Here is a 27520-nt window from a genome sequence, read left to right as displayed (position 1 = left end):
TAGGGGTCCCATACATCAACCCTCCACCAACACCTTGCATTGTTGTGAGATGTTACAGATTATGAAAGAGTATTGTCAAAACCTTACTACTAATCATAGTTCTTATCTTACATTCAGTATGTTTTTTCCCCCAACACACCCTATTATTTTTTAAATATATTTTTTATGATAGAAGTTGTAAACTTATAAAACAATCATGCACATGTACAGAATTCCCAAACAACACCCCTCTATCAACATACCACATTGTGGTGGAACATTTGCTACAGATAAGATACAATCATCTGATTGTTACCAAGTCCACAGTATACATTTGGCTCAGATTTTCCATACTGCCTCATTATTGACAGTATATCTTTCACATAGATGCAAGAATATTATATTATCTTTTTGTTTCTAATCGTTTTCAATTGATTCTCTTGAGTACTCTGGGCATATAATTGCATCATAAGCAAATAAAGACAACTGTCGCCTCCTTTCAAATTGTTTGTTTTGGTCTTTGTTTTTTAGGAGGTACTGGGGATTGAACCCAGCACCTCATACATGGGAAGCAGGTGCTCAAACACTGAGCTACATCCACTTCCCCTTTCAAATTTTATACTCTCTTTTCCTTGTTAATTTGCACTGGCTAAGATTTTCAGGACAATATTAAATAATGGTGATGATAGTAGATATTCTTGCCTTATTTTGACTTCACTAGAAATACAAAACTCATATTTTAAAACACTTGACTATACTGATTCTATCTTAGGCAATAGTTCATTTGTAGGAAAATAGTATGCAGAGACTGTTCCTCAACTTGATGTTATACTTAAATGAAAAATGGAGAGAGTAGTACAGCCCTGGTTAATTGGGAAGTTACTTTATTTAATTACATAAATGTGCCTAAGTTATTCCATCTTTATCACATGCATAATAAAATGGTATACTAACCTCTCCTGCTGGCAACCTCTCTCTCACGTTTTTCCAATAAATGTCTTTATTTCCAGTGTTGGTGAAAAAAAGTAGCCACTCTGCAAAGTCTTCTTTTCTCATGAAGCTTAAACCTTTAGAAAACTGAAAGAATTCCATTTCTTGGATCTCCGTTTGTAAATTTTCCATAAACCTTAAAATTAAAATATAAAATTGATATAAGTGACAGAGTGGCATTGAACCATTATAGTATAAATACATTAAAATAATTATAATTAGTAGATAAATTTGATTTTATTTTCAATGTTTTATTTTAAAAATTCTACCATTTGGGTGCTCTCTATGTCTATTGTTTACCATTAATAGTAATACTACCGCTAAAAAAAAGAAAAGAAAAGAAAAATATAATCACTGGGTGATGTTCTGCAGTTCTGGCAGGCATGAACTCTACTCATGCACAAGCAGCATGCAGAGCAGTGCATGAAACTCTAAAAAAACCAAATATTTGGAATTAGCAGTCCTTACCTTTCCAAGAGCAAGCTTTGCTCTGTGGCATTACAGACTTCTTACAGGGCCCACCATTTTCTTTTTCTTTCTTTTTTTAACCTCATAACCTGTGTGATGCTATTGCTTGAAGTGACCCAGCTCATAAACTCAAGCTCTTCTGGCACTTGTTTCCTAACACACAGAGCTAGGCCTCACTGTTTCAAATTGTGCCCTGATTCATCCTGAGGATGTTTTTTTTTTTTTTCTTTCTTTTTTTCCTTTTATGATCTCCTCTGGCCACTAAGTGAAGAAGCAACTTGAATAACCTGAAATGCTAATACTGTAATCCAGCTCAGAAGGTTGTAAAGCATCAATGGTTAATTCAGGGTCAGCAGGCTGGCTGTCTTAAAGTCATTGTGTTGGTGATCCTGTATTGCTGGTAAATTATGCTAACAAAACTGCCTAGGAACCTGGATAGGCTCATTCTACACACACAGTTCAGGCTTGGAAGCCCTTTGGAAGACTGAACATTGTTACTACTTTGTACAACTCTGGCTTGCTCTCAAGTTAGGTAATACATTAGACAATCTCTGGATGTCACAAACGGTTTGGAAGACTTTTAATTTGTTAATTATGTCATCTTTAGGCAATCATTTTTAGAGATTTGAATTTATAATGAGTACTGATGAAGGAAATGGAATTCCTGAAGAAAGTGGTACAAAGGCTTTTGTGAAAGAGTAATAACCTTGCAGTACTAATATGGTCATTTAAACATATAAAATAATACTGATCACTAAGAAATACATATATTAAAAACTAATACACCTTAATTATAATAACAGAACATCACATCCAGGAGCCAAAGAGGAGTCTGAAGCCCATATTTTTTGACAATTTTTCCTTTATTTATTTTAAACAACTAAGAAAAGATTATAGACACATACACACTGATATAGAATATACAGTGTTTAAAATATATAACCTTTAAAAAGTATAAAGACAAATTAAATGCCCTATAATTCTGCTCTTATTTAATTATAAACAATCTATCTCATTAAAGAATTTATTTGTATGTTAAAGAAAAAGGTGATTCAAGAAAAAATAAAATCAAAACCTGAACAGGATGATGATAGATGGAAAAGAAACCTTTGGAAATACCAGACTGAACTGGTCTTATACTGACATTTTCTACAAATTGTTGACTTCTTAATCATCTATATATTCTATTTACTCAGGGCTTTACATAAATGAATACAATATAAACTAGAGAGGGTACCATTTTGTGTGCTAAACAGAATCTATATTTACACTCAGACTAAGATCATTCCCATCCCTGAATTTACCAATTATTAATTTTTTTAAACGTTGACCAAAAATTAGCAGGATTTCACTGTAGATATTCACAACCTCCAATTTTTCTTTCTAGGAAAACAGCATAACAGTAGAACACAACATTAAGTTAAATGTGTATGTGTCTACAATCTTTTCTTAGTTGTTTAAAATGAATCATGGTTTCTTATAGTATCTTCTGAAAACTGTCCAGTAACGGGGTAACACAGCAGGCTGGAGTATTCAAACCCTGCACATTCCAAAGAAAGGACTGGTCCTCCTTGACTATCTCCTGGGAGATAATCTCTGAGCATCAGAATATTCTGCCTGATGGGCGTGTTTCTGTATGCCTTAGCCAGTGCCATGCTGTATCGGTTTGACCTTCGGGGACTGGAAATTGAGTAGCCAAGGAAGTCAGGCGGGTACTGCATGCTACATGATTGGTCCCCAATAAAGACTCTGGACACGAAGACGAGACTTGGGTGAGCTTCCCTGGTTAACAATATTTCAAGGGTTGTCACATACAGTTGCTGAGAAAATTAAGCATGTCCCTGTAAGACTCCACTGGCAGGGACACCTGGAAGCTTACACTTGGTCTCTCCTGGACTTTGCCCCATGCTGATTTTAATCTATATCCTATTGCTGTAATAAAACTGTAACCTGAATCCTGTGGGTCCTTCTAGTATATCATTAAGCTGGAGGGTAGTCTTGAGGACCCCTGACACAAACTAGAAATTATAAAAATCTTGAATTTCAGTTTGTCTAATAATTAATAGTCACAAAATGTTCTCGACTTCATAATTTGATTTAAAAAGTTTAACTGTATTGGTGTTATCTAAGCTTTATTGTTTTCAAGTTCAAAAAGTCAAGGATATTTCTGTATCACTATAAAGATTAAACCATCAATAGTTTGGAAAAAAAAGAATTAATGATTAATAAAGGCAAATATGAAAAAAATTTAAATGCAAATTAAAATTACAGGTTCTTATACCTATTAAGGTTTATTGATGATTTCATAGAGCAAAACTCTATGGGAAAAGTACCTTAAAAAGAGAAAACTTTTATGTGGTGATCTGTATGATCCCTGCTAGCTTTATTAGGTCTGCAAATTCCATGGAACTTCATCCTTACCTGGAAATAATAACTGAGGACAGCCAGTCCTGTCATGTGCCTTACTCTCATTCATGGCCAATATGCCCTTCTCCAGTCTTCTATCCAGTCAAACTCTTATCCCCTTACTCTTTGGAACTGTCTTTCATTAAAATTCTCCAACCTTTCTATGGAGTGCTTTATTAAAGGAAGAAATCAACTATATTCCTAAAAACTATAAATGAACAAATAAAAAATGAAATTAAGACTATCATTTATTAAAAATTCTAAAAAAAACCAAAACCCATAAAATACTTGGGATAAATTTAACAAAAGATGTGTGAGAATGTTAGATATCTATAAAACAATGTTAAGAGGCGTTAAAGAAAACTTACATGAATAGAAAGATATATTATACCATGGACTGGAAAACTCAATACTGCTGATGTCATTACTCCCAAATTGATCTATAGATTCAATGCCACCCTAAGCAAAATCCCAACAGACTTGTTTTTATAGAATAGGCAAGTTGTATCTCTCTCTCTCTCACTCATTCAGTAAAAAGAATTTATTGGAAATGGGAAAAAAACAGAGCTTATTTAGAAATGGGATAAAAAGAGGGAAATTCACACAGAGATTTGTTGTGGTCTCCTCTAGGCAGTAAGAGCAAGCTCTGTCTTGTGTGGTTACTTTTTAAACTGTTAATTACTCCTCCCCTTTGCTAATACTAAGAAGGGCCCCAGCTGTTATTGGCTATCCCTCCACTGGTGGTGGCCAGTGGTGAGGACTGTTTGGAGTATCTGGGGCCAAGGGGAGAGGTCCTGGAAAGGGATTATTTCTCAATTTTATATGAGATCTGGAATAGTCAATAGAGTCTTGAATAAGAAAAACAATGTTGGAGAATTTACCCTATATGACTTAAGTCTTACTATAAAGCTATGGTAATCGGTTTATGGGTGCTGGTGAATGGAAAGAAATACATCCATGAATGGAACAGAGTCCAGAAATACATCCACACATATATGGACAAAAGATTTTGCCCCAAAACAGTTCAATGGGGGAAATGAGAGCCTTTTCACAAATAGTATTAAATCAACTATGTATATTCATAAGGAAGAAAGTGAACCTTGATGCCTACCTCACACCATACACAAAAAATAATACAAGAATGATTACAGACCCTAATGAAAAAGTTAAACTATAAAGCTTCTAGAACAGGGAATCTTAACCATGGGTCCATGGACCTTCAAGTGGTTTGTGGAAAGATTCTGGGGGATCCATGATCTTGAATTGAAAAAAAAAATCAACTAACTTTATTTTCTCTGATCTCTAACTGAAACTTATCAATTCTTTCACTTATGAATATATGCAATAAATGACAGTAGTATTCACTTCATATACATTACAGTTGTATATCTCGAAAAATTGCTTATGCTCATCCATACTTCGAAATTTCGGCAGTTGTTAGCCCTAATGCTAGCTTACATGTGATCACAGTCCTGCTGTGTACAAACTATTCTGTGTGACTGGATAGCTGGCCAACTATCTGGCATCCAAGAATAGATAACAAACAGAAGGAGATCTCCTGAGTGATGTCTTTGATCTTTTAAAGTATAGGGGCGCCATTTTGCAAGGAGAAATTACAGTTATAATTCTGCACAGTTATAATCAATGTAACTATAAGGACAACCTAAAAAATACAAAGCAAAAAATATAACCTCATGAACTAAAACATGGCTGAAATATTCATATTCAACATGTGCTGCATGATTATCAGTGATTTTGACTGAGCTACTTGGGTTGAAAATTTAACCATGATGTCAGCCACATTTTTAGGTAACCAATCATATTGAAGAAACACAGTTATGACATTATAATTCATAACCAAAACATGAAAAATGACAGACTGAAATTGTCTTATGTGACAAACACAAAGACGCTTGCACATTTTATCCAGACAAAATAGCTGCCTTTGTTGCACAAAAAAAATGCATGTACTTTTCCCACAAGCTCAAAAAACCTAGCTGTTCATTAACCAATCTGTGCTGGCAATTCAACACCTAGTAGTCCTGCAAATAGTGAAGTCAAGCATTCTCACTTTGGTTGCCCAGTGATTGTGTTACATTCAAATATTTCTCTGTCTACAATTGTTTGTTAACAAATAAGTGTAAGTAGGTAAGTTGTTTTCATTAACTGCTAAAATTTTACAAAACTGGTCAGTTTAAAGGAGAATTCATAATTTTTCATAAGTAGGTTACTTTTAACAAAAATAGATATGCTGGCGACAAGTGTAAATCAGGCACGCCCACTGTGAGTCTGTCGATCCCTGCAATTGACGTTTATGCCTTTCAGTTGCTGATATTGCGGCATATAACTGTCTGTGATCCTAGTGATGTCTGCAAATGTCTACGTACATTATTATACATTTTTCTTTTGCTGCTAGGTTTCTAGGAAGAATCTGAATTCTATGCAATTTTACATGCAATTCTAGGAAAGACACTGAACTCCAGAAAGGACATGAATTCTGATCTACTGCTGTAATCTGCATCTATCTAAGAGTTAAAAATTAATTTATATGCTTATTTACCAAATTACTTAAAAACCTTACAAAATACTGAGAGTTTAAACTGTCAATTAAATTATTCATTTTATTTTACATACCAAATTTAAGTTGAAATGTCAAAGAAAAGGAAGTATGATGAAAGTCATATGTTATTTGATTTTACTTGTATTAATGAATGTGAGAGAACTCAAAATCCGCAGTGTTTTTAGTGCCAAAAATAACTGAACAGATGATGAACCATGTTAGGTTATCAGGTATTGAAATTATGGGAAAGTTGTTAAACATAATTTTGAATAATCCTAAAATTTAATTAAAGACATGCCAAGGTTGAGTATCATAAAACTGGTGCTACATTCTAAGAAGGGGTCTGTGTTTTTACCTGACTGGCAAAGGGGTCCATGGAACAAAAAAGGTTAAGAACCCCTGTTCTAGAAGAAGCTATAATTAATGAGATACCTTTGCAACATGGGGGTAGAAGGGAATTCTTAGAACAGGGAAAACAACCATGAAAGAAAACAAATTGATAAATTGGGTTTTACCTAAATTTTAAAAATTTGCTTTTCAAAATATGCTATTAAGAATATGAAAATGGAAGCCATAGACTAGGAAAACATTTCCATCACACACATATCTGTTAGAAGGATTTATATTTAGAATACAGAAAGAACTTGTACAACAATTTTTAAAAAACCCAAATTTTAAAAAGTGGGCAAAAGAAGACATATAAATGCCCAAGAGGCACATGAAAAAATGCCCAATATCGTTAGCTGTCAAGGAAATACATTTTAAAGCCACAACAAAATATCACTATAAATTCACTGGAAAAACGAAAATTACAAAGATTTGCAACACCAAATGTTGACAAGTAAATGGAAGAACTAGAAATCTAAAATACTGATGATGGGAGTGTAAATAAAATTATTTTGGGAAACTTTTTTGACAATTTCTTTAAAATGTTAAACATATAAAGATGACTCTATGACTCAGCAGTTCTACTTTTAGACATTTGTAAAATAAAAATATAAACAACATTCTTCACAAGCAGTTTTGTATAAAAAGGTTCATTGCTATTTTACTCATAATAGTCATAAACTGCAAACAACCCAAATATCCATAAACAGACAAATGGATTAACTGGGATACATTTATAAAGTGGAATACTTTTTAGAATATAAAGGATACACTACAACATTGAATGAATCTCCAAAATACTATGGTGAGTGAAAGAAGCCAGACACAAAAGAGTCCATATTATATGATTTTACTTATGGAAATGACAGAGTAGGCAAAACAAAAAACTACAGTGCTAGAAATCTGCTTCAGTGATGCCAGAATGATTTTTTAAAAAACATACTGTGATTATGTCTGTTCCCTGCTTCAAAATTTCTAGGGAAACTTACAGCCATAGCCCTTTTTCAATTGGTACTCTCTTGTACTACCAACCTTTATTGGTATCCTGCTAAATTTTGATCATGGGTAATAGTTATTGATATTTTGTTACAATGGAGCATAAATACTGCTGAACAGGTTGGGTGTAAAGAATATTGGTTTTTAGAATTAGGTCAATTTTTCCTAGCTATCATACATATATTATGCTTCAGGATACTACAGGGATAGATTTCTGTTAGTTTTGCCATCTAACAAACTTCAACTTTTCTCTGGGAGCTGTGGTGGGCAAATGATCCTCCGAAGATGTTCACATCCTAATCCCCTGAACCTGTGAGTGACTATGTTATCTTACATGGCAAAATGGACTTTACAGATGTGATTAAGAACCTCGTTGTGGTATATACATACAATGGAATATTATGCAGCTGTGAAAAGGAACAGAGTTCTGATACCTGCAGCAACAAGGATAAATCTTGAAGACATGTTGAGTGAAATAACGCAGACACAAAAGGACACATATGATCTCACTGATATGAAATAATTAGACTAAGCAAATTCATAGAGTCAGAAACAAGAATAGTTAACCAGGGACTAAGAAGAGGGTAAGGAATGGGAAATTAATGCTTAATTGCTACAGAATTTCTGTTGGGGATGATGGGAAAGTTTTGGTAAAGGAGGGTGGTGATGGTAGCACAAGATTGTGAATGTAGTTTACACTACTGAATTATATATCTGAACATGGCTAAAGGGAGAAATTTTAGATTGTTTAAATGTTACTAAAATAAAAATAAATTTTCCAATCCAGAAATAAAAGACATTATTGAGAAGACTGAAAAAAAAGAAATATAAACTATGCTTTATAGCGATGCTAAATTTCTTAAACTTGATAGCTATACTTAAGGTGGTTATATAGTGAGAATCTTTGTTCTCAGGAAATATACCTGGAAGAGTTAAATATTAGAGAAGCATGATATATGCAACCTACTCTCAAATATTTAGATAATAGACAAATAGGCAGGTATATAGAATTGAATAATAAATGTTGCAAAATGCTAAAAGCTAGTAAATCTGAGTTTCTAGGTGAGGGGTTATATTGGAGTTCTATATATTTGTGTGTGTATGTGTTATTTTTGCAACTCTCCTGTAAGTTTGAAGTTATTTCAAAATAAAAAGTTAAAAAAAAAAAAAGGAATTTGGAATGGAGACTTTATGGGATTAACCAGGTGAGCTGGGCGGCAGACTTGGCCTAGTGGTTAGGGTGCCCGTCTACCACATGGGAGGTCTGCGGTTCAAACCCCGGACCTCCTTGACCCGTGTGGAACTGGCCCATTTGCAGTGCTGATGTGCGCAAGGAGTGCCCTGCCATGCAGGGGTGTCCCATGTGCAAGGAGTGCGCCCCGTAAGGAGAGCTGCCCAGCGCAAAAGGAAGTGCAGCCTGCCCAGGAATGGTGTCGCACACACGGAGAGCTGACACAATAAGATGATGCAACAAAAAGAAACACAGATTCCTGGTGCCGCTGATAAGGATGGAAGCGGTCACAGAAGAACACAGAGTGAATGGACATAGAGCGCAGACAACTGGGGGGGGGTGGAGAGGTTAACTCCAGACTTCTCATGTCTATGGATAGGATATTAATGTACGTGGAATTGGAAAGAACAGAATTTAGGATGAATAAGATTAATTAAAGGTGAATAAGAATAATATGAGTACTTTTTAGATTATTTTAATTTATAGTTTTATAATTTGCTTTTACATTTACTCATTTGGTACACATAACTCTGTAAAGTAGGTAGGGCAAGTATCGCCATCTAAATATTTTTAAAGCCTAAAAGAAGGTATATGATTTCCTAAGATGATATGGCTAATAAATGGCAGAGCTACGGCCTGAACCTTGGTATTTGTATGTCAAGTGCAATGCTCTTTCCATTTATATTGCTACCCACTTCCAAAATTTTGGTAGTTAATTATTAGTAGTTCTAATTGCTTATTAAAGAGCAAAGTGGTTTTAAATAAAAAGAAGCTCATTCTAGAAGTTGAAGTGAAGCATGTTTCCAAGTTTGAAATTGTGATTGTCCTTCTCTGTTGATAGATACTAGTAAACATAATACAAAATTAATACAGATAACTCCAATATACCCCCTTCCTAAATTAAACAACTCTTAACATTTTGCCATGTTATATCATTTTTATCATTATCTACCTACCTACCTACTCCCTATGTACACATGTGAGTAGGTTACATACATCATGCTCCTTTACCATTTAATACTTCCATGTACATTTCTTTGGAACAAGAATATTCACTTATGTAACCACATTAAATACAATTAGAACCAGATAATCTTTTAAAAATACAGATAAGATTATTTAACTTTTCTGTTCAAAATGTTCCAAAGGCTTCCCTTCTCAGAATAAAAGCCAAAATCCTTATTTAGTTAACAGTTTTTCCTTGTACATGCGAAGAGGGCCCCCACTTTAGGGCTTTGCTCGTTTTCTTTGCTTAGAATATTCTTCTCCAGACCTTTACATAACTTTCTTCCTCTCTTCATTTGAGTTTCTACACAGTGTCCTTTTTATGTTGCCCCATGGAGAATTTTCTTTCTGGCCTTACATTGAGGAATAAATGTCTTCTTATACAGGATCTGTTTTAACTGAGGGACACGGTGAAACTGATCATGTATCCCTCTTCCTATTTTCTGCCAGAGAGTTTAGAGCCAAATTTGTGGTTTATTCTTAGCAAGTATCTAGATTCTCATGGTTTGCATTTTGTGTACTAGCCAAACTCCTGGGTCTGTTTTATGATTCACTGTTGTTTTTCCTCTGTTCATCTTTCTAACCTACATGTGATATTAGTGTCTACGTTATGTTATATTATGCCTATTTATAGCTAGACACTGTATCTGAAATAAAATACATTTTTGTATATTTGAAAAACTCTCTTAATGTTTTTTGAAGTTTTAAATTAAAGTAAATATATATATTTATATTATATATAATTTACAACTTCATAAGGTGGGTATTATCACCATTTCACAAATGATACTGCCTGATACTCAGGCTAACTTACTTGTTCATCAAGTCACACACTTAATAAATTACGAAGTTTGGCATTTGAACTCAGGCCTGCTTTAATCTCAATTTTGTTTTTTTCAAGACATAATATTGTTTCTCTAAATGAGAAATTACTATCAGTAGGCAAAACTGTAACTATTACAAAAGGTATAACCTTGGGTCATTTTCCTTTACTTCCCTTGAGACTAAGTCACCACCTTGAAAACAATAAATAACCTTTATCAGAAAGGCTATGCAAAGCAGCTTGATATGAAGGACAGAAAAGGCAAATGTTTCCTTTTATAAGAATGGAATATGGGCTATAATCCCATAAAAACAAAACTTAAAGCTCTAAGTAACACGTATTGAAAAAATTTTGGAGAATTTCACTGATTAATTTGGTCAGTATGTTGGTGAAAGCTTTTAAAACATATACGTAGAAGCCATTTTCTCTCTTATTTTAAGATGTAAAATTTTAAAGTTTGATGTATTACCATAAATTCTAGCCTCATATTAATTTTAACCTTAGGGGAACTTTGCTCTATCCAAGAGAGCAAGTTTCTGTAAAACGGCATTAAAAGCATTTTTTGTTAATTGGAGGACAATGCTTTTAATTACAGAAGGTACGGCAAAGTTCACAGAGCTCATTATTTACTGATTTTAAAAAAATGTTTAAAGTAATATTTCCAAATGAAATAATTTCCTTTAAAGAAAATCAAAGTTAGAGGCAACCTTAAAGATTCATTCAGGGAATTTTAAAGTGAAGGGGGTGGGTGTATTAGTACTGGTGTGAATGTACAATCAGTATGAATCAATATCGATAAGATAACAGCTTTGTCTTGTTTTAAATCATAATATTTACTTTAATTTGAAACTTTAAAAAACATAAAAAAAGTGAGTTTTCAAGTATACAAGAAGAGTCATGGTTTAGAATTTTGAGAAAAATTACCCTAGATGGTTCAGCTATAGGATAAACTGTAATTAGGACACAATTCAGAAACTTGGGTCTTTATGGATTCCAACTTTTTCCTCAAATCCAATCACCAAGCACCAAGTGCCACGTCAGAAACTACTTTTGCTAGGAGCTTTGCTAATTCTGATTTTCCTTTCAGTACCTATGTTATACACTTGAATATACACATACACATACAAAAAAATAGGGGTGTGGATGACTGGTTGCATTCACGGCCCCAACTGAATTGAATTCATGGCCTTTCTAGATTTACACTGTCTGTTCTCTAATTGCAGCTCCCTTTCACTCTCACTTGTGGCTGGTCTAGGCAGAGGCTTAAAAACACATTCATGGATTTCCACCTTCTCTGTTGGATCCCTCACGAGAACAGCCTGGGTTTACCTACTAGAGCAGGGAGAAACTATGGAAAACTGTGACTTGCAGAACAAATCTTGCTCATGGCCTCCTCTTGTAAAGTCTTTCTGGAACACAGACAAACCTATTTGTTAACTTTTTGTTTATGGCTGCTTTCATGCTACAATGCTAGAATTGAATGGTTGTGACAGAGAACATATTTACTTTTTGGCTCTTTGCAGAAGAAGTTTGCCAAACCCTGTGCTCAAGGATGAGAGATCACAAAGAGCAGAGCACAGCTGCCCCGAGGCCATCCTAGAGCAGCCAGCTTCAGCCAGCTACCAGCGGACCACAGAAGCACGGGTGAGTCCACTCATGATCAGCCCATCCGGGTCCACATTGGGAGAGCCACCCCACTGACCCAAAGAGTCACGGAGATAATAAATGGTCATTGTTTTTAAGTTAAGTTGGGCTGGTTTACTTAATAAATTAAGAACTGAAAATCCTCACAGGGCCTACATGATGGAATAGAGGAGAGTATGGGCCATGATGTGAACCAATGTATATGAGGTGCAGAGGTGCCCAAAGATGTACTTACCAAATCCAATGGATGTGTCATGATGATGGGAACGAGTGTTGTTGGGGGGGGGGGAGAGGGGGGGTGGGGGGGGTGGGGTTGAATGGGACCTCACATATATATTTTTAATGTAATATTATTACAAAGTCAATAAAAAATAAAAAAATTAAAAACAAAAAAACAAAAAAACAACAACAGCTGCAAAAAAAAAAAAAAAAAAAAAAAGAACTGATATGAAGGGCATAGATCCATTAGCTGCTAATAATAAGCTACTAAAAAGAATTACTGTATTCTATAAAACAGATATTACTTTTCATAATGTTAGATGTCTTTGAGCATAGTAACTTTAGTTTATATTTTCCAGGCTTAGTTCTTATAGATAAATAGTATATAGACAGACAAGTAGTATTTAGTTTTATGGCATGTAGTTCTGGGAAATGAATATATTCAGTTGTTTCTTCATGTCCTACCTATAAAATTTCCCCCAAAGAATATAAATATTTGCATTTACCTTCGAAATTCTTTATAATGAAGTTTATTTTCTCCTCTTTTTCCAAAGAAATGTATCTGAAGGGTTGTGTTAACATCAGATTCTTTCACTTTTGGTTCCTATAAAAAATATACAATAATTTCAAGTAATTATAAGCCAACAGCAAAAATGGATCCTGTAGACTGAAACTCTTAGGACATATGATATTACCCCACAGATGATTCTTGTAGCATACAAAAAAAAAAAAAAAAGTGAAAAGAGATGTAGCCATTACTTCTACATCTGCCATTCTATAATGATCTTTTTTTTAAGCAGAAGACAACAGTGAGGGCTAAAATATTCAAGGTGAAATTCAGCAGTTAACAAATCTTAAATCAGGTCAAAAAGAGATCTTAGAATGACAAAATAAATGTTATTTCAAATAACATTTTAAAATAGGCATTTTCTAATGAAGTAGCACTGAGAGAATTAGAACAGAAAAATCTTTGAGTGTTTGCTGAATGTTAGAAATAAATGAGTAACAGTTGCATTTCCTAATTATAAAATTAATAGGTGAGAATTCCATTTAAAGGTAAAGGAGACTCACAGATTTGTCTCCACTTCTTTAATAAAATAATTAACAACAACAACAAAAAAACTATCATCAGCAAACAATGAAAGAGTACAACTTTAAGTCATATATTTTGAAAACTATCAGTCAGAGAAAGTAAATTTAGGTGTCATAAAGTCCAGCAAGTCTTCTAATCTGCCCCCTAACTGGACTTCTCGGAAGAGTACTTTATAGATTCTAGATACCAATCCTTTGTCAGATATTTGCTTGAAAATATTTTCTCCTAGTCTCCTAGCTTGTCTGTTCAGTCTCTTAGGAGGGTCTTTACAGAGGAAAAGTTTCTAATTTTGTTTAAGTTTTACCTACATTTCCTTTTACGGATTATGGTTTTGGAGTCTGTCTGTTTATTTATCAGGTGCTCAACGACTGAGCTCCACCTGCTCTGCGGGTCAGTTTTATTTTTAACTCCCTGATTTGTAAGGCTTTTATTTCCTTTTCTTGCCTTAATTCACTAGCTAGAACTTCCAGCACAATAATGAATAAGTGTGGTGACAGCAGACATCCTTGCCTATTCCAATCTTGGGGGGAAAAGCATTACATTAGCTGTAGGCTTTTTAGTAGATGCTATTTAATATGCTGGGAATAGTCCCCTCTATTATTATTTTTCTAAGAGTTTTTACTTTGAATGGGTGTTACATTTTGTCAAATGTTTCTCTCTGCACTGATTGATCATGTGAATTCTACACGCTGTTAATATGGTGGGTTATTTTGATTGATTGATGGAATACTGAACCAGCTTACATCTCTGGAATAAATCCCACTTGGTCAAGGTGTATAGTCCTTTTTATGTATTATTGAATTCTATTTGCTAATATTTTGTTAAGGATTTTTGTCCATATTCATGAGGAATATTGGTCTGCAGTTTTCTTTTTTGTACTTTCTTTGCCTGGTTTTGAGATTAGGGTAACACTAGTTTCACACAATGAATTGGGAAATGTCCCCACCCTAATAGGTAAAGGTAGAAGTCCACACTCTTCACTTGCCTCCATTAATACCTGAGGAAGCTTTTGCTACTGATGGGTAGAGGTGGGAGTTCTGGCTCCACTGATATTACCCTGGCTGGACGAGTTGGAGTGCCTTCTTACTGCTTCCTCCTGGCCTCCACTGGCACCACAGAAGGCCGGGGAAGGGAAGGTGGTCTCCTTAGCACTGGGCGATGGTAGAAGTCCTGATTCACTGTTAGCCCTCCTCTCATGCTACCCCAGTGGCAAGGGGTAAGAGTGCCTTGTTACTGCTGGGTGGTGCAATTTGGGTGCCTCAGTATAGTCTGCTATGGGTGGAAGTATGCTCCCCACTTGGCACAGTTGGTTGGCGTGGGCCCAGTTTTTTTCTCTGTAATTTAGCTGGAGTAGAGTAATTATTATCTAAAAGTTTTTGTCTTGCTAACCTGTCCCTTTTCTGTTCTTCTGGCTAGAAACAGAAGGCTTCTTTTGGGCTTTTTGTATTGGCACTCTTTGGTGTGTATGGAATACTCGTTTCTTCAGCAATAGGCTGGGATAACTGAGGCAAAAACAAAACTCAGATAATGTACTACCACGTTGTTCTTGAATTCCCAGGGCTCTAACTAGTCTACCCTCTTTTCTCTACCTTACAGAATCATGTTTGTTGTTTTGTATATACTGTTCAAGGTTCTAAATTATACTTAGCAGGAGGAATAGGGAAAAGTAAATCGACCCCATCTTCCCGGAAGCAGAAGTGTTCTTTATTTTTACTTCAGGGCCATATTAATTTTTCTATGATACAAACAAGAATTTAAGGATAAGATAAATAGAAAGAGACAAGTGAAGACTGGAGAATGAAAAAAACAGTACATAAATAACACTATTATAGATCTAAATAGATTATATCGATTCTGGATTATATTCATATGGTAATGTGAAGAGTCAATTTTGTATAAATGATCTTGAGACTGACAGTTAAAATCTTTTCAGGTTCTCTCTTTTAAATAACAAATTCAAAATTTATTCCCTAATTTTTATATCTTGTGAGAGATTTCAATATACTGTTCTTATGATCAGTCTTTTTTTTCCCTTTTAAAGATTAAAAAAAAAAATTTATTTCTCTCCCCTTCCCTGCCCCCCACCCCCAGTTGTCTGCCTTCTGTGCCCATTTGCTGTGAGTTCTTCTGTGTCCGCTTGTATTCTTGTCAGCGGCACCAGGAATCTGTGTCTCTCTTTGTTGCATAATCTTGCTGCGTCAGCTCTCTGTATGTGCGGCGCCACTCCTGAGCAGGTTGTACTTTTTTTGTGCTGGGCAGCTCTCCTTGTGTGTGGGGCTCCCCTAGGTGGGGGACACCCCTGCGTGGCACGGCACTCCTTGTGCACATCAGCACTGTGCACGGGCCAACTCATCACACAGGTCAGGAGGCCCTGGGTTTGAACCCTGGACCTCCCATGTGGTGGGCGGATGCTCTATCCATTGAGCCAAATCTGCTTCCCTCAAACTGTATCTTTTTTTTAAAAAAAGATTTATTTATTTATTTAATTCCCCCCTCCCCCGGTTGTCTGTGTTCTATGTCTATTTGCTGCGTCTTGTTTCTTTGTCCGCTTCAGTTGTCGTCAGCGGCACGGGAAGTGTGGGCGGCGCCATTCCTGGGCAGGCTGCATTTTCTTTCGCGCTGGGCGGCTCTCCTTACGGGGCGCACTCCTTGCACGTGGGGCTCCCCTACGCGGGGGATACTCCTGCGTGGCAGGGCACTCCTTGCGCACATCAGAACTGCGCATGGGCCAGCTCCACTCGGGTCAAGGAGGCCCGGGGTTTGAACTGCAGACCTCCCATGTGGTAGACGGACGCCCTAACCACTGGGCCAAGTCCGTTTCCCTCAAACTGTATCTTATCCATCTAAACGTAAATGGTAAAAGATTGTCCTTAAAGAGAATATAAAAGCTTATTTTAAAAAATGAAAAATGTTTATGTTTATATTTATTATAGAAATGTTGCATGCTCAAAATAAGAAATTTAAATAACAGAAAACATGAAGAAAAATTTAAAAGCCCAGCAAAATCTCCCTATTTAAGAATTACAAATGAAATAATTACATGTATTGTTTACAAACCAGCTTTTTTAAACAAGGGGAACACTCCCATACAATAAATATAGATCCCATGATTTAAAAAAAAAAGATTTATTTCTCCTGCCTCCCCTTTGTTGTTTGCACTTGCTGTATGTTGTGTCTGTTCATTGTGTACTCTCTGTGTCTGCTTGTCTTTTTTTTTTAGGAGGTACCAGAAACTAAACCCGGGACCTCCCAGGTGGGAGGGAGGCACCCATTTACTTGAGCCACCTCAGCTCCATGCTTGTTGGGACTCTCATTGTGTTTCCTTGTTGTGTCTCCTCATTGCATCAACTTGATGCATCAGTTTGCCGTGCCAGCCTGTTGTACCAGCCCGCTGTCTTGCTCCTCTTCTTTAGGAAGCACTGGGAACCAAACCTGGGACCTGCCCTGTGGTACACAGATGCTCAACTGCTTGAGCCACAGCCACTTCCCCGTAATTTTTAAATGGCCATTCCAAACAATATATGTATATCTGTGAAGCCATCTGGTCCTGGACTTTTCATCTTTGGAAGGTTTTTGGCGACTGTTTCAATCTCTTTACTTGTGACTTTTTTGTTGAGGTCTAGGAATTTGTTCATTTTTTCTATAGTGTCTGTTTTTTTGGTATACAGTTATTCATAGTATCCTCTTATGATCTTTCTTATTTTTGCAGGGTCAGTGTAATGCCTGCCCTCTCATTTCTGATTTTATTTGTATCTTCTCTCTTTTATTCTTTATCAGTCTAGCTAAGGGTTTGTTGATTTTGTTGATCTTCTCTAAAAACCAACTTTTGGTTTTGTTGATTCTATTGTTTTTTGTTCTCAATTTCATTTATTTCTCTTCTGATTTTTACTATTTTTTTCCTTTGGATTGGTTTGGATTATTTGCTCTATTTTTTCTATTTCCTCCAGGTGTACAGTTAGGTGTTCTATTTTAGTTCCTTCTTTCTTAATGTAAACATTGAAGGCTATAAATTTCCCTCTCAGCACTGCCTTTGCGGTATCCCATCGGTTTTTTTTTTTTCCAAAGTTTGCCAGCACCTTTTTATTTATTTATTTTTTAAAAGATTTCTCTCCCCTTCCCCCACCCCCAGTTGTCTGCTCTCTGTGTCCATTCACTGCGTGTTCTTCTGTGACCGCTTCTATCCTTATTAGTGGTACTGGGAATCTGTGTTTCTTTTTGTTGTGTCATCTTGTTGTGTCAGCTCTCCATGTGTGTGGTGCCATTCTTGGGCAGGCTGCACTTTCCTTTGCACTGGGCAGCTCTCCTTACCAGGTGTACTCTTTGTGTGTGGGGATCCCCTACATGGGGGACACCCCTGTGTGGCAGGGCACTCCCTGTGCGTATTAGCACTGAGCATAGGCCAGCTCCACACGGGTCAAGGAGGTCTGGGGTTTGAACCACGGACCTCCCATGTGGTAGATGGATGCCCTATCCATTGGGTCAAGTATGCTTCCCTCCCATAGGTTTTGATATATTGTGTTCTAGTTTTCATTTGTCTCAAAATATTTACTAATTTCTTCTTTGACCCACTGATTAAGAGTGTGCTGTTTAATCTCCATATATTTATGAATCTTACCTTTTTTCATCTATTACTGACTTCCAGTTTCATTCCATTGCAAGATAAAGTGTTTGTATAATTTTAATCTTTTTTATATTTACTGAGTTCTACCTTGTGACCAAACCTATGGTCTATCCTGTAGGAATATCCATGAGTGGTTGAACACAATGTATATTCTGCTGTTTTGGAGTAAAATGCTCTACAAATGTGTTAGGTCTAGGTCATTTATCATATTATTCAAGTTGTCTCCTTATTTATCCTCTGTCCAGATGTTCTATCCAATGCTGAGAGTGGTGAAGTGTCCAACTATTAACGTAGAGACGTCTATTTCTTCCTTCAGTTTTGCAAGTGTGTGCTTCATGTATCTTGGGGGACCCAAGTTAGGAGCATAAATATTTATAGTTATTTCTTCTTGGCAAATTGCCCCTTCTATTAATATATAATGATATTCTTCATCCCTTATAACAGTTTTACACTTAAAATCTATTTTGTCTGTTATTAATATTGCTATTCCAATTGTGGCTACTATTTATGTGGAATATCTTTTTCCAATCTTTCACTTTCAACCTGGTTGTGTCCTTTCGTCTGAAATGAATCTCTTGTAGACAGTATATAGATGGCTCATATATTTTTTACCCATTTTATCAGTGTATGCCTTTTGATTGGGGAATTCAATCCATTAACATTCAGTGTTATTACTGTAAAGGCATTACTTAATTTGTCTATTTTATCCTTTGGCTTTTCCATTGTCCTATCTTACTGTTGTCTGTCTTTTTGTCCTTTAAGTTAACCTTACTAAAAAAACTTCATTTCTACACTCTTCTCCAAGTATCTTGCCCTTGTCTTTTCCTTTCAGGCTGCAGCACTCCCCTTCAGTATCATTTGTAGTTCTGGTGTTTTGATAAATACTCTCTCAGTTTTTGTTTCTCTGTGAAGACTTCAAAATCATCCTCATTTTTGAAGGACAGTTTTGCTAGATACAGAATTCTTGACTGGCAGTGTTTCTCTTTTAGTACTTTAAATACATCATACAACATTTTCTTTTCACCTCCATGGTTTCTGATGAGAGGTCAGCACTTAGTCTTCTTGAGGTTCCCCTGTATGTGTGCTTTGCTTTTCTCTTGCTGCTTTCAGAATACCCTCTTCATCTCTGATATAGTGTGTTGTCCTTTTTGGACATTGTATTGGGGTGTGTTGTCCTTCTTGGATTTTGATATTTATGTCTTTCATAAAGGTTGGGAAGTTTCAGTTATTATTTTCTCAAATATTCTTCCTGCCCCTTTTCCATTCTTGTCTTCTTCTGGGACACTGATAATGCATGTTTGTGCGTTTTGCATTGCCATTCAATTCCCTGAGACCCTATTCCATTTTTCCTTTCTTTTCTCTTTCTGTTCTGTCCATTCAAGTTCAGATGTACTGTCTTTGTTATTACTTATTCTGTCTTTTATCAATTCAAATTTGCTGTTATGTAACTCTAAGTTATATTTAATCTTATTTATTGTGTCTTTCATTCCCATAAGCTCTGTTGCTTTTCTTTGCAGGCTTTCAAATTGTTTTTTATGCTTATCCCAGTATCTTTTAAATATTCATTAAGTCTTTAGTCACATTTCTTTTCAACAATTTAAATTGATTTAGGAGATTTGTGTGATTATCATTGATTAGTTGTCTTAAATCCTCTATCTAATCGGATTATTTGGCTTGTTACTTTGGCTAGGCTATCTCTTACTAATTCCTAGTAGGGCTTGTAAGTTTTTGCTGATGTCTAGGCATCTGAATATGTAGATGAATTTACTCTGATGATCAATTTCTCTCTCTTGCCTAGTTTTTTTTTTTTCTTCTTCACAACTCTTCTTTTTCTTTTGGTTCAACTTACTCTGAGTCTCTAAAATTGCCCAGGTTAAGTTATCAAAATTGGGCCAAAGACTCACTAATGGTGTGCAGATTTTCTTCCAGGAGTTCAGATTGAGAGACCTCCTTGCAGTTTCCTAGCTGGCTAGCAGATAGTGCTCCACAGGAAATCTTTCCAGGGAGGTATTTCTTTCAACCTCTGCTTGCCGTGCTTCTGGTCTGGCCAGAGCCGAGTTTTAAAGCTGGCCAAATTCACTGAAGAGAAACCACTCTGCCCTCTGCCACACCCGCCCACTTCCTAGGGAGGAAGACGTCTGTTCCTCTCTCAGTTAGCTGCAGTGGGCCACAGGTTTTATCCAGGCTGCTCACCTTGAGGATGGGGATGTGTGCCTTTCCTGGCCACCGTGAAAGTTTAGTAACTTACAGTTATTGTTTTTGTCCTTTGCCTATCTAGGAGCTGTGCAGAACTGCCCTAATCTGCGGACTCCCAGAGCTTTTTGCCCTTTTGGAAATATGTATTCATGCTCTTTGACCTATAATGTCAATTCTAGAAATCTAAGTGTACATGTTTAGATATTCATTGCAGCATGACTCCTAATAGCAAATATTTAGAAACAATCTTAATGACCAATAGGTCAATGTTTAAATATATTATGTCATATCTATGTTGTTAGATTTTCATTCATTCATTAAAAAATATTTACTGCATAAGATTAAAAAAAATTACTGAGCATGTAATATGTGCCTGATGCTTACGAGGCTATGTGAATTCAATGTGTTTAGAAAATAACCTTACCCAAAGAGAAATATGGCCTTTGTCCTTGGCTGCTGGGAGATGATCTCTAAGATAGGATTGCTTTGTTTACTGAGGGACCTTGGGGCCACACAACTAGACTAATAACGTGATTTAAGGTGGAAGCTTTGGGTCATGTGGAATAAGTTTGATTCCAGGTTTGCAGACAGGTCAGTCATGTGACTGAGTCCAGCAAAAATTCTGAACACCAAGGTTTGGGTGAGTTTTTCTGGTTGGCAATACTCCAATTTTTAAAAAAATTTTAAACATTTTAAATTTATTTTTATTTTTATTTATTTCTCTCCCCTCCCTCCACTGTCTGCTCTCTGTGTCCATTTGCTGTGTGTTCTTCTATGTCTGTTTGTATTCTCATTAGACAGCTCTGGGAACCGATCCTGGGACCTTCCAGAGTGGGAGAGAGGCATTCATTCTCTTGCACCACCTCAGCTCCCTGATCTGCTGCATCTCTTATTGTCTGTCCTCTGTGTCTCTTGTTGCTTCATCTTGCTGTGCCAGCTCTCTGTGTGGGCCAGCACTCTCGCACAGGACACCACTCCTGCTTGGGGTAGCACTCTGCCGTGGGCCAGCTCACCACATAGGCCAGTGTGCCTTCACCAGGAGGCCCTGGGCATTGAACCCTGGATCTCCTATATGGTAGATGGGAGCCCAGTTGCTTGAGCCGTATCTGCTTCCCTAATTATTTTCATACATCAATCCTGGGAAAGTTAGTGCTGTCCACAACTCCACTGGGAGAAGACATCTAGTAGCTATGTGCATGGAACTTTTCTGGACTCTGCCCTATACATCTCTTCCATTTTATTTTCCATCCTGTCACTGAAATAAACTATAACCGTGGGCACAGTTTTCAGTGAGTTCTGGAGTTCTTCCAGCTAATTACTGAACCTGAGGGTGGTCACAGCGACCTGCAAACTTGCAACAGTTGTTAGAAATGAGGTGGATTTGGGAGAGATCCAAGATGGTGGATTAGGGAATGGCAGGTTGCACTCCTCTTTCAAAAACTCTGGGGAAGAGTGTTATCTCAGTGGGTGGAGACCCACACAATAAACAACAAAATATTAAACTCCCAGTTTGGGAAGTCCTGCTACATTCTCAAATTGAGAAGCAAGAATCTTGAGTACATAGGCAGGGATTAATAAAAGAAAACAGACCAATATGTCAAGCCCTCAATGTTAATGTATTTAACTATGAACCTTATTCTTGTAAAATTGAAACTTAGCCTAATAACTATTGCCAAAGAGTTACTTCCTGAGAACCTTGTATTACTCAAACATGTCCTCTCTAAACATGCCAAACTCTAAAATAAACATGCCAAACTCTAAAATAAACATACTACTGTCCCCCTGGTATGGGACATGACACCAGGGGATGAGCTTCCCTGTACTGAGGGGTTAATATCAAGCACCAACCAGCAATGCAGTTGGAAAAAGACCATAACCAAAAGGGGGAAAGCATCAAACATGAAAGAGTTTTTTTTTTTTTTTTAAGATTTATTTCTCTCCCCATCCCCCCCGCCCGCTCCAGTTGTCTGTTCTCTGTGTCTATTTGCTACATCTTCTTCTTTGTCCGCTTCTGTTGTTGTCAGTGGCATGGGAATCTGTGTTTGTTTTTTTGTTGCGTCATCTTGTTGTGTCAGCTCTCCGTGTATGCAGCACCATTCTTAGGCAGGCTGCACTTTCTTTCATGCTGGGCAGCTCTCCTTATGGGGTGCACTCCTTGCGTGTGGGGCTCTCCAACGTGGGGGACATCCCTGCATGGCACAGCACTTCTTGCGTGCATCACCACTGCACGTGGGCCAGCTCCACACAGGTCAAGGAGGCCTGGGGTTTGAACCGTGGACCTCCCATGTGATAGACGGACGCCCTAACCACTGGGCCAAATCCGCTTCCCATGAAAGAGTTTTTATGGCTAAGGGATTTCAAAATGAGTTGGGAGGTCACTGTAGAGGTTACACTTATGCATGTCTCAGGCAGATCTCACTAACTGCCACTGTGAACAAAGCCTCAAATAGGGGTGGTCCTATGGGCTCTAGAGCCACCTGGACACAATAGGGAAGGCACACAATCCCTTGAAATCAGCACCCTGCTGGTGCGCCTTATATAGGATATATGATCACCTATCTCCCCAATGTATCAGAGTTAGACTCATTTATAATTTCCCTACACAGGATTCTTCTAATCTTTTTATTTGAGCCTGTAACTAGCACTATACCCATTAAATATATGTCCTAGAGACTTAAATCTTCCTGCTGTTCATATGTTGGTTGAGCCCTGAATCTCAGCAGAGCTGCAGTCAACACCTACTCTCCAGTTCATTGGACTCATTGAGGACACCTAACAAAATGATGATGAATGAACAACCCCCATCCAAAATAACAGTAAGTAAAACTGCAGCAAAACTGTTTCTTCCATCTGCCCCAGAAGACCCAAGCCCTCTCAATCTGAGGCAGAGGCATCACCATCCCCAAATCCTCCAGGCTGAGGAAGGAACAAACATCAGGGGGGGAATGCAACCATGGACAAAGCAAACTTATTAATATTGTAGTAATGGAAAAATATGTAACATTGATATAGAGAGAGTGGTTACCAGAGGTTCTGAGGGGTGGGGGAGGGAAGAACAGGTGGAAAACAGGGCATTGGAATTAAGTGTAAACCGCAATGTAAACTATAGACCTTGGTTAGTAGCAGTGCTTCAATATTTAGTTTTAACAAATGTACCATACCACACAATTGCAAGATGTTATTAACATGGGAAGATGTGGGAGAAGGAGGGGATAGGGTATAAGGGAATCCTTATACTTAATCTTAAAAAAATTTTTTAGAGGTACTGGGGGTGGGGATAGAACCTGGGACCTTATATGTGGGAAGCTGGAGCTCAACCACTGAGCCACACTGGCTCCCCTGAGTTGGTTTTTCATTTGCTTTGTTTGTTGTTCATTTTTGTTTTTCTTTTTTAAGAGGTACCAGGAACTGAACCTGGGACCTCCCATGGGGGAAGCAGGCTTGAGCCACATCTGCTCCCTATCCCATATACTTTCGATGTAAATTTTCTGTAATCTAAAACTTCTTTAAAAATAAAATTTATTATATTAAAAAAAAAAAAAAAGTGAGGGTGGTCTTGTGGACTGTTCCCTAACTTCACACAATCTTAAAGAGAAGCATTACATTCTTACATTCTAGAGAAGGACAGAGAATAAAAAAAACAATTCTACTAACACAATAGGTGTTCTAATATGGGGCACACAGGGCACTATGGGGACACACAAGATATACACAACCTTGAAAAAAGTCCAGTATAGGATTATTTGTAGGGACTGAAATTTAAAAAAAAACAACTGTGATTTTAATAATTTGCAAAATTTATAGCAGACTAGATAGATCTAAAACAGAAAATGATTTGAACATTTAAGAAAATCTTAAGGAAAGTATGCTTGTGGAACTACAATTGACCAAAAGATTATCAAATGAAAATTTACTGATTCAGTACTGTTGGGAATGAAGATTGGTTCAATCCCTATGGAAGGTATTTGTCAATATTTATCAAAGTTTATTAACAACCTTAAAAAAATTTATGTCCTTTGACCCAGCAATTCAATTTCCGGGAAGTTATCCTTCAGATATATTCATATTCATGTGTGAAATAATGAAACTATAGGATTATTAATTGCAGCATTATTTGCAATAGCAAAATATTGGAAGCATGTTAAACATCTTTCAAAAGGGAATGGTTATTCATAAAATTGATCTTTAAAAAAAAAGGATTATATAAACTGTTAACTACATACAACGAAGTATTATGCAGCCATTAAAAAAGAATGAGATTTTCAAATACAGTAAATAAAAAAAGAAAAGTGTGTAATAAAGTATAATATGCTATTGCATGAATATGCATTAAAAGGGAAAACATATAGATATACTTAATTGTTGAGGGAGGGGAACTGGGTGGCTGGGAGGAAAACTTAGCTCTATATATACACCTTTGTGCACCTTTTAAAGTTTGAACCACGTGATCTGTATTTATACAGATAAATGTTACCAATTATCTATGACTACTTGTTTGAACTAATAGAATTGAGAAGCTATTATAAATATAATGTTTCAAAATATTTAGTTTATTTGCTCATACCTGGCATTCTATTTCATTAGTTATAGTTGTCTTCAAGTCATCTTGTTTACTTATAATCTTCTGCAGCTAAAAAGATTAAAAACATGAATTTACACATGTCAACTGGATTTTTCAAAACAACCTAAAAAATAGATCCCATATTTTATTTTAGAATATATAAGTATACATACTTAAATAAAATACAAAATAAATTCAATATTTATTAAATGGTTAATAAAATTCTTTCTTCATTATAACTCTAATTTTTAAAATCTTTTATCCTTCCATCATGTAAGAATCAAAGGAGAAAAAATGCATATCTAAAACTATTAACAATTTTATTATTGTAATTTGCCTAATTTTTTTCCCCTAAGAAAACCAGGTTACTTAATATAAACACATTCAAAAGGCTACAAAAACGTCACGATTACCTTGGTCCTTCTTTAAAGAAAATTTTTATTCATAATTTGTTTTTACACATTGACAATTTTATCACTGATATTTTATACCCACATTTCAAGAACACAGCTCTGAAAGTTACTTACGTCATGCTTTCCCTTCTTCTCTTTCCCTTTATGCATTTATAAAGCACTTCTGTTACTTATGAAATTAAAAATTTCAGTAACAGCTTAAAATTGAGAACATTAAAAAACGTACCTACCTTTCAGAGTCATTTGTACCAATCCTCATAAGGAAAGCAAATTAAAAAAAGAAAGAATTAAAAAAAAAAATCTAAACGTAGATAAAATCTCTACGGATTCAAAAGAATTAGGAGAAAAATCTTCACCCATTTTTTTTCTAGACTATTTGTTAATAATTTGAGAAATTCCAAATTATCCAAATTCAATTGCCTTTATTATACTTGCAGTTTTAGGCAAATGATTCACCTCTAGTTCTCTAAAGTTCTCAGTTAAACTTTTCAACCCTCTCCTCTCCCTGTCCTCACTTACTTATTTTAGAGAAAAGGGTTGAAAAACTTCCAATTTGTTTTACCCTTTTATTTTTTAAAGTTGAAAACCAAGTGCTATAGTAAAAGTGCAGTTCCCTAACATCTCTCCTTTTGCTTACCTCCCTCCTTAAAAATTTTTTTTTATTATGGAAAATTTCAAACATAACCAAATTCTAGAATAAACCATCATATGCATATTATTCAGCTTCAACAATGACCAGTATTCTGCCATGGATTTAACTATATTTCTACCTATATCCCATACGCCTCTCAATTATTATTTACAGCTCATTCATTTTTCAGTGAAATGCGCAAATCTGAGCCATACATTGTCAGTACTTATTCTCCAATCACTGTGTAGAACATCTCTGTTTTCTCAGAAAGTTTCTTTGCATCTCTTCCTGGTCAATTCTTTTCCTTGAATCCTCAGAGAGGCAGAATTAGAATTCCAATTTATTTTTCTACCTAAATTAGTTTTGCCTAGCCTAGATATTCAAATAAATGGAATCATGTAGTATGCATTCTTTTTTAGTTTAAAAACATAATCTTTCTCTTTTTGGGATTCACAAAAATAATCTCAAACTGTCACACCACCCTAAGTAGAACTGATTTTAATTTCATTTTCTAACTACCTGTGCTGTTAGTACATGAAAATAGACAATTTTGGCATACTGATTTTTTAAAGATTTATTTATTTTTCCCTACCCCCTTGTTGTTTGAGCTTGCTATCTGCTTTCTGTTTGTTGTGTGCTCTCTGTGTCTGCTCATCTTCTTTTTAGGAGGTACCGGGAACCAAAACTGGGACCTCCCATGTGGGAGGGAGAAGCCCAATTGTTTGAGTCACTTCTACTCCTGCTTGTTGTGTCTCCCATTGTGTTTCCTTGTTATGTCTCCTCGTTGCATCATCTTGTTGCATCAACTTGCCATGTTAGCTGGCTGCGTCAGCTCGCTGCCTTGCTCATCTTCTTTAGGAGGCTCTAGGAACTGAACCCAGGACCGCTCATGTGGTAGGAGCTGCTTGAGCCACATCTGCTTGAGCCGCATCTACTTCCCACAACCCACCAAATTTTGTAGGTTGTATTTTTACTATAATTTAGTTAGAAATTACAATTATTTTCCTTGTGATTGTTTTCTTTGACTTGCAGTTATTTTAATTTCCCTTGTGATTTCCCCCCCTTTAACTCATGAATATTTATTAAGATATAATTCACATGGTATACAATTTAACAATTTGTACAATTCAATGGTTTTTAGTATATTCACAAAGTTGCACTACTACTACTAAAATCTAATTTTAGAATACTTTCATCACCCCCCACAAAAAGCTAATACATTTTAGCAGTCACCACTTATTTCCCCTAACTCCCCCAGCCTTAGGCAATGGGTAAATACTTTCTTTCTCTGTAGATT

At 36.2% G+C, this 27520-nt stretch overlaps 1 protein-coding gene across 1 annotated transcript in view; it reads right to left on the bottom strand.

The window, feature by feature from the left end:
* Nucleotides 1-27520, bottom strand: part of MICU2 (mitochondrial calcium uptake 2) — a 129080-nt gene that overhangs the window by 9110 nt on the left and 92450 nt on the right. The window contains exons 7-9 of the mRNA XM_004467547.4: nucleotides 25183-25248; nucleotides 13215-13312; nucleotides 934-1105 (exon numbers count right to left, since the gene is read on the bottom strand). Coding sequence (XP_004467604.1) covers nucleotides 934-1105; nucleotides 13215-13312; nucleotides 25183-25248 — 336 coding nt within the window. The remainder of the gene's footprint in view (nucleotides 1-933; nucleotides 1106-13214; nucleotides 13313-25182; nucleotides 25249-27520) is intronic.

This window comes from Dasypus novemcinctus, chromosome 15, assembly GCF_030445035.2.
Source record: "Dasypus novemcinctus isolate mDasNov1 chromosome 15, mDasNov1.1.hap2, whole genome shotgun sequence".
Taxonomy (NCBI): Eukaryota; Metazoa; Chordata; class Mammalia; order Cingulata; family Dasypodidae; genus Dasypus; species Dasypus novemcinctus.
Note: the sequence above shows the minus strand (reverse complement) of the source record. Positions and strands in the feature narration are given on the sequence as shown.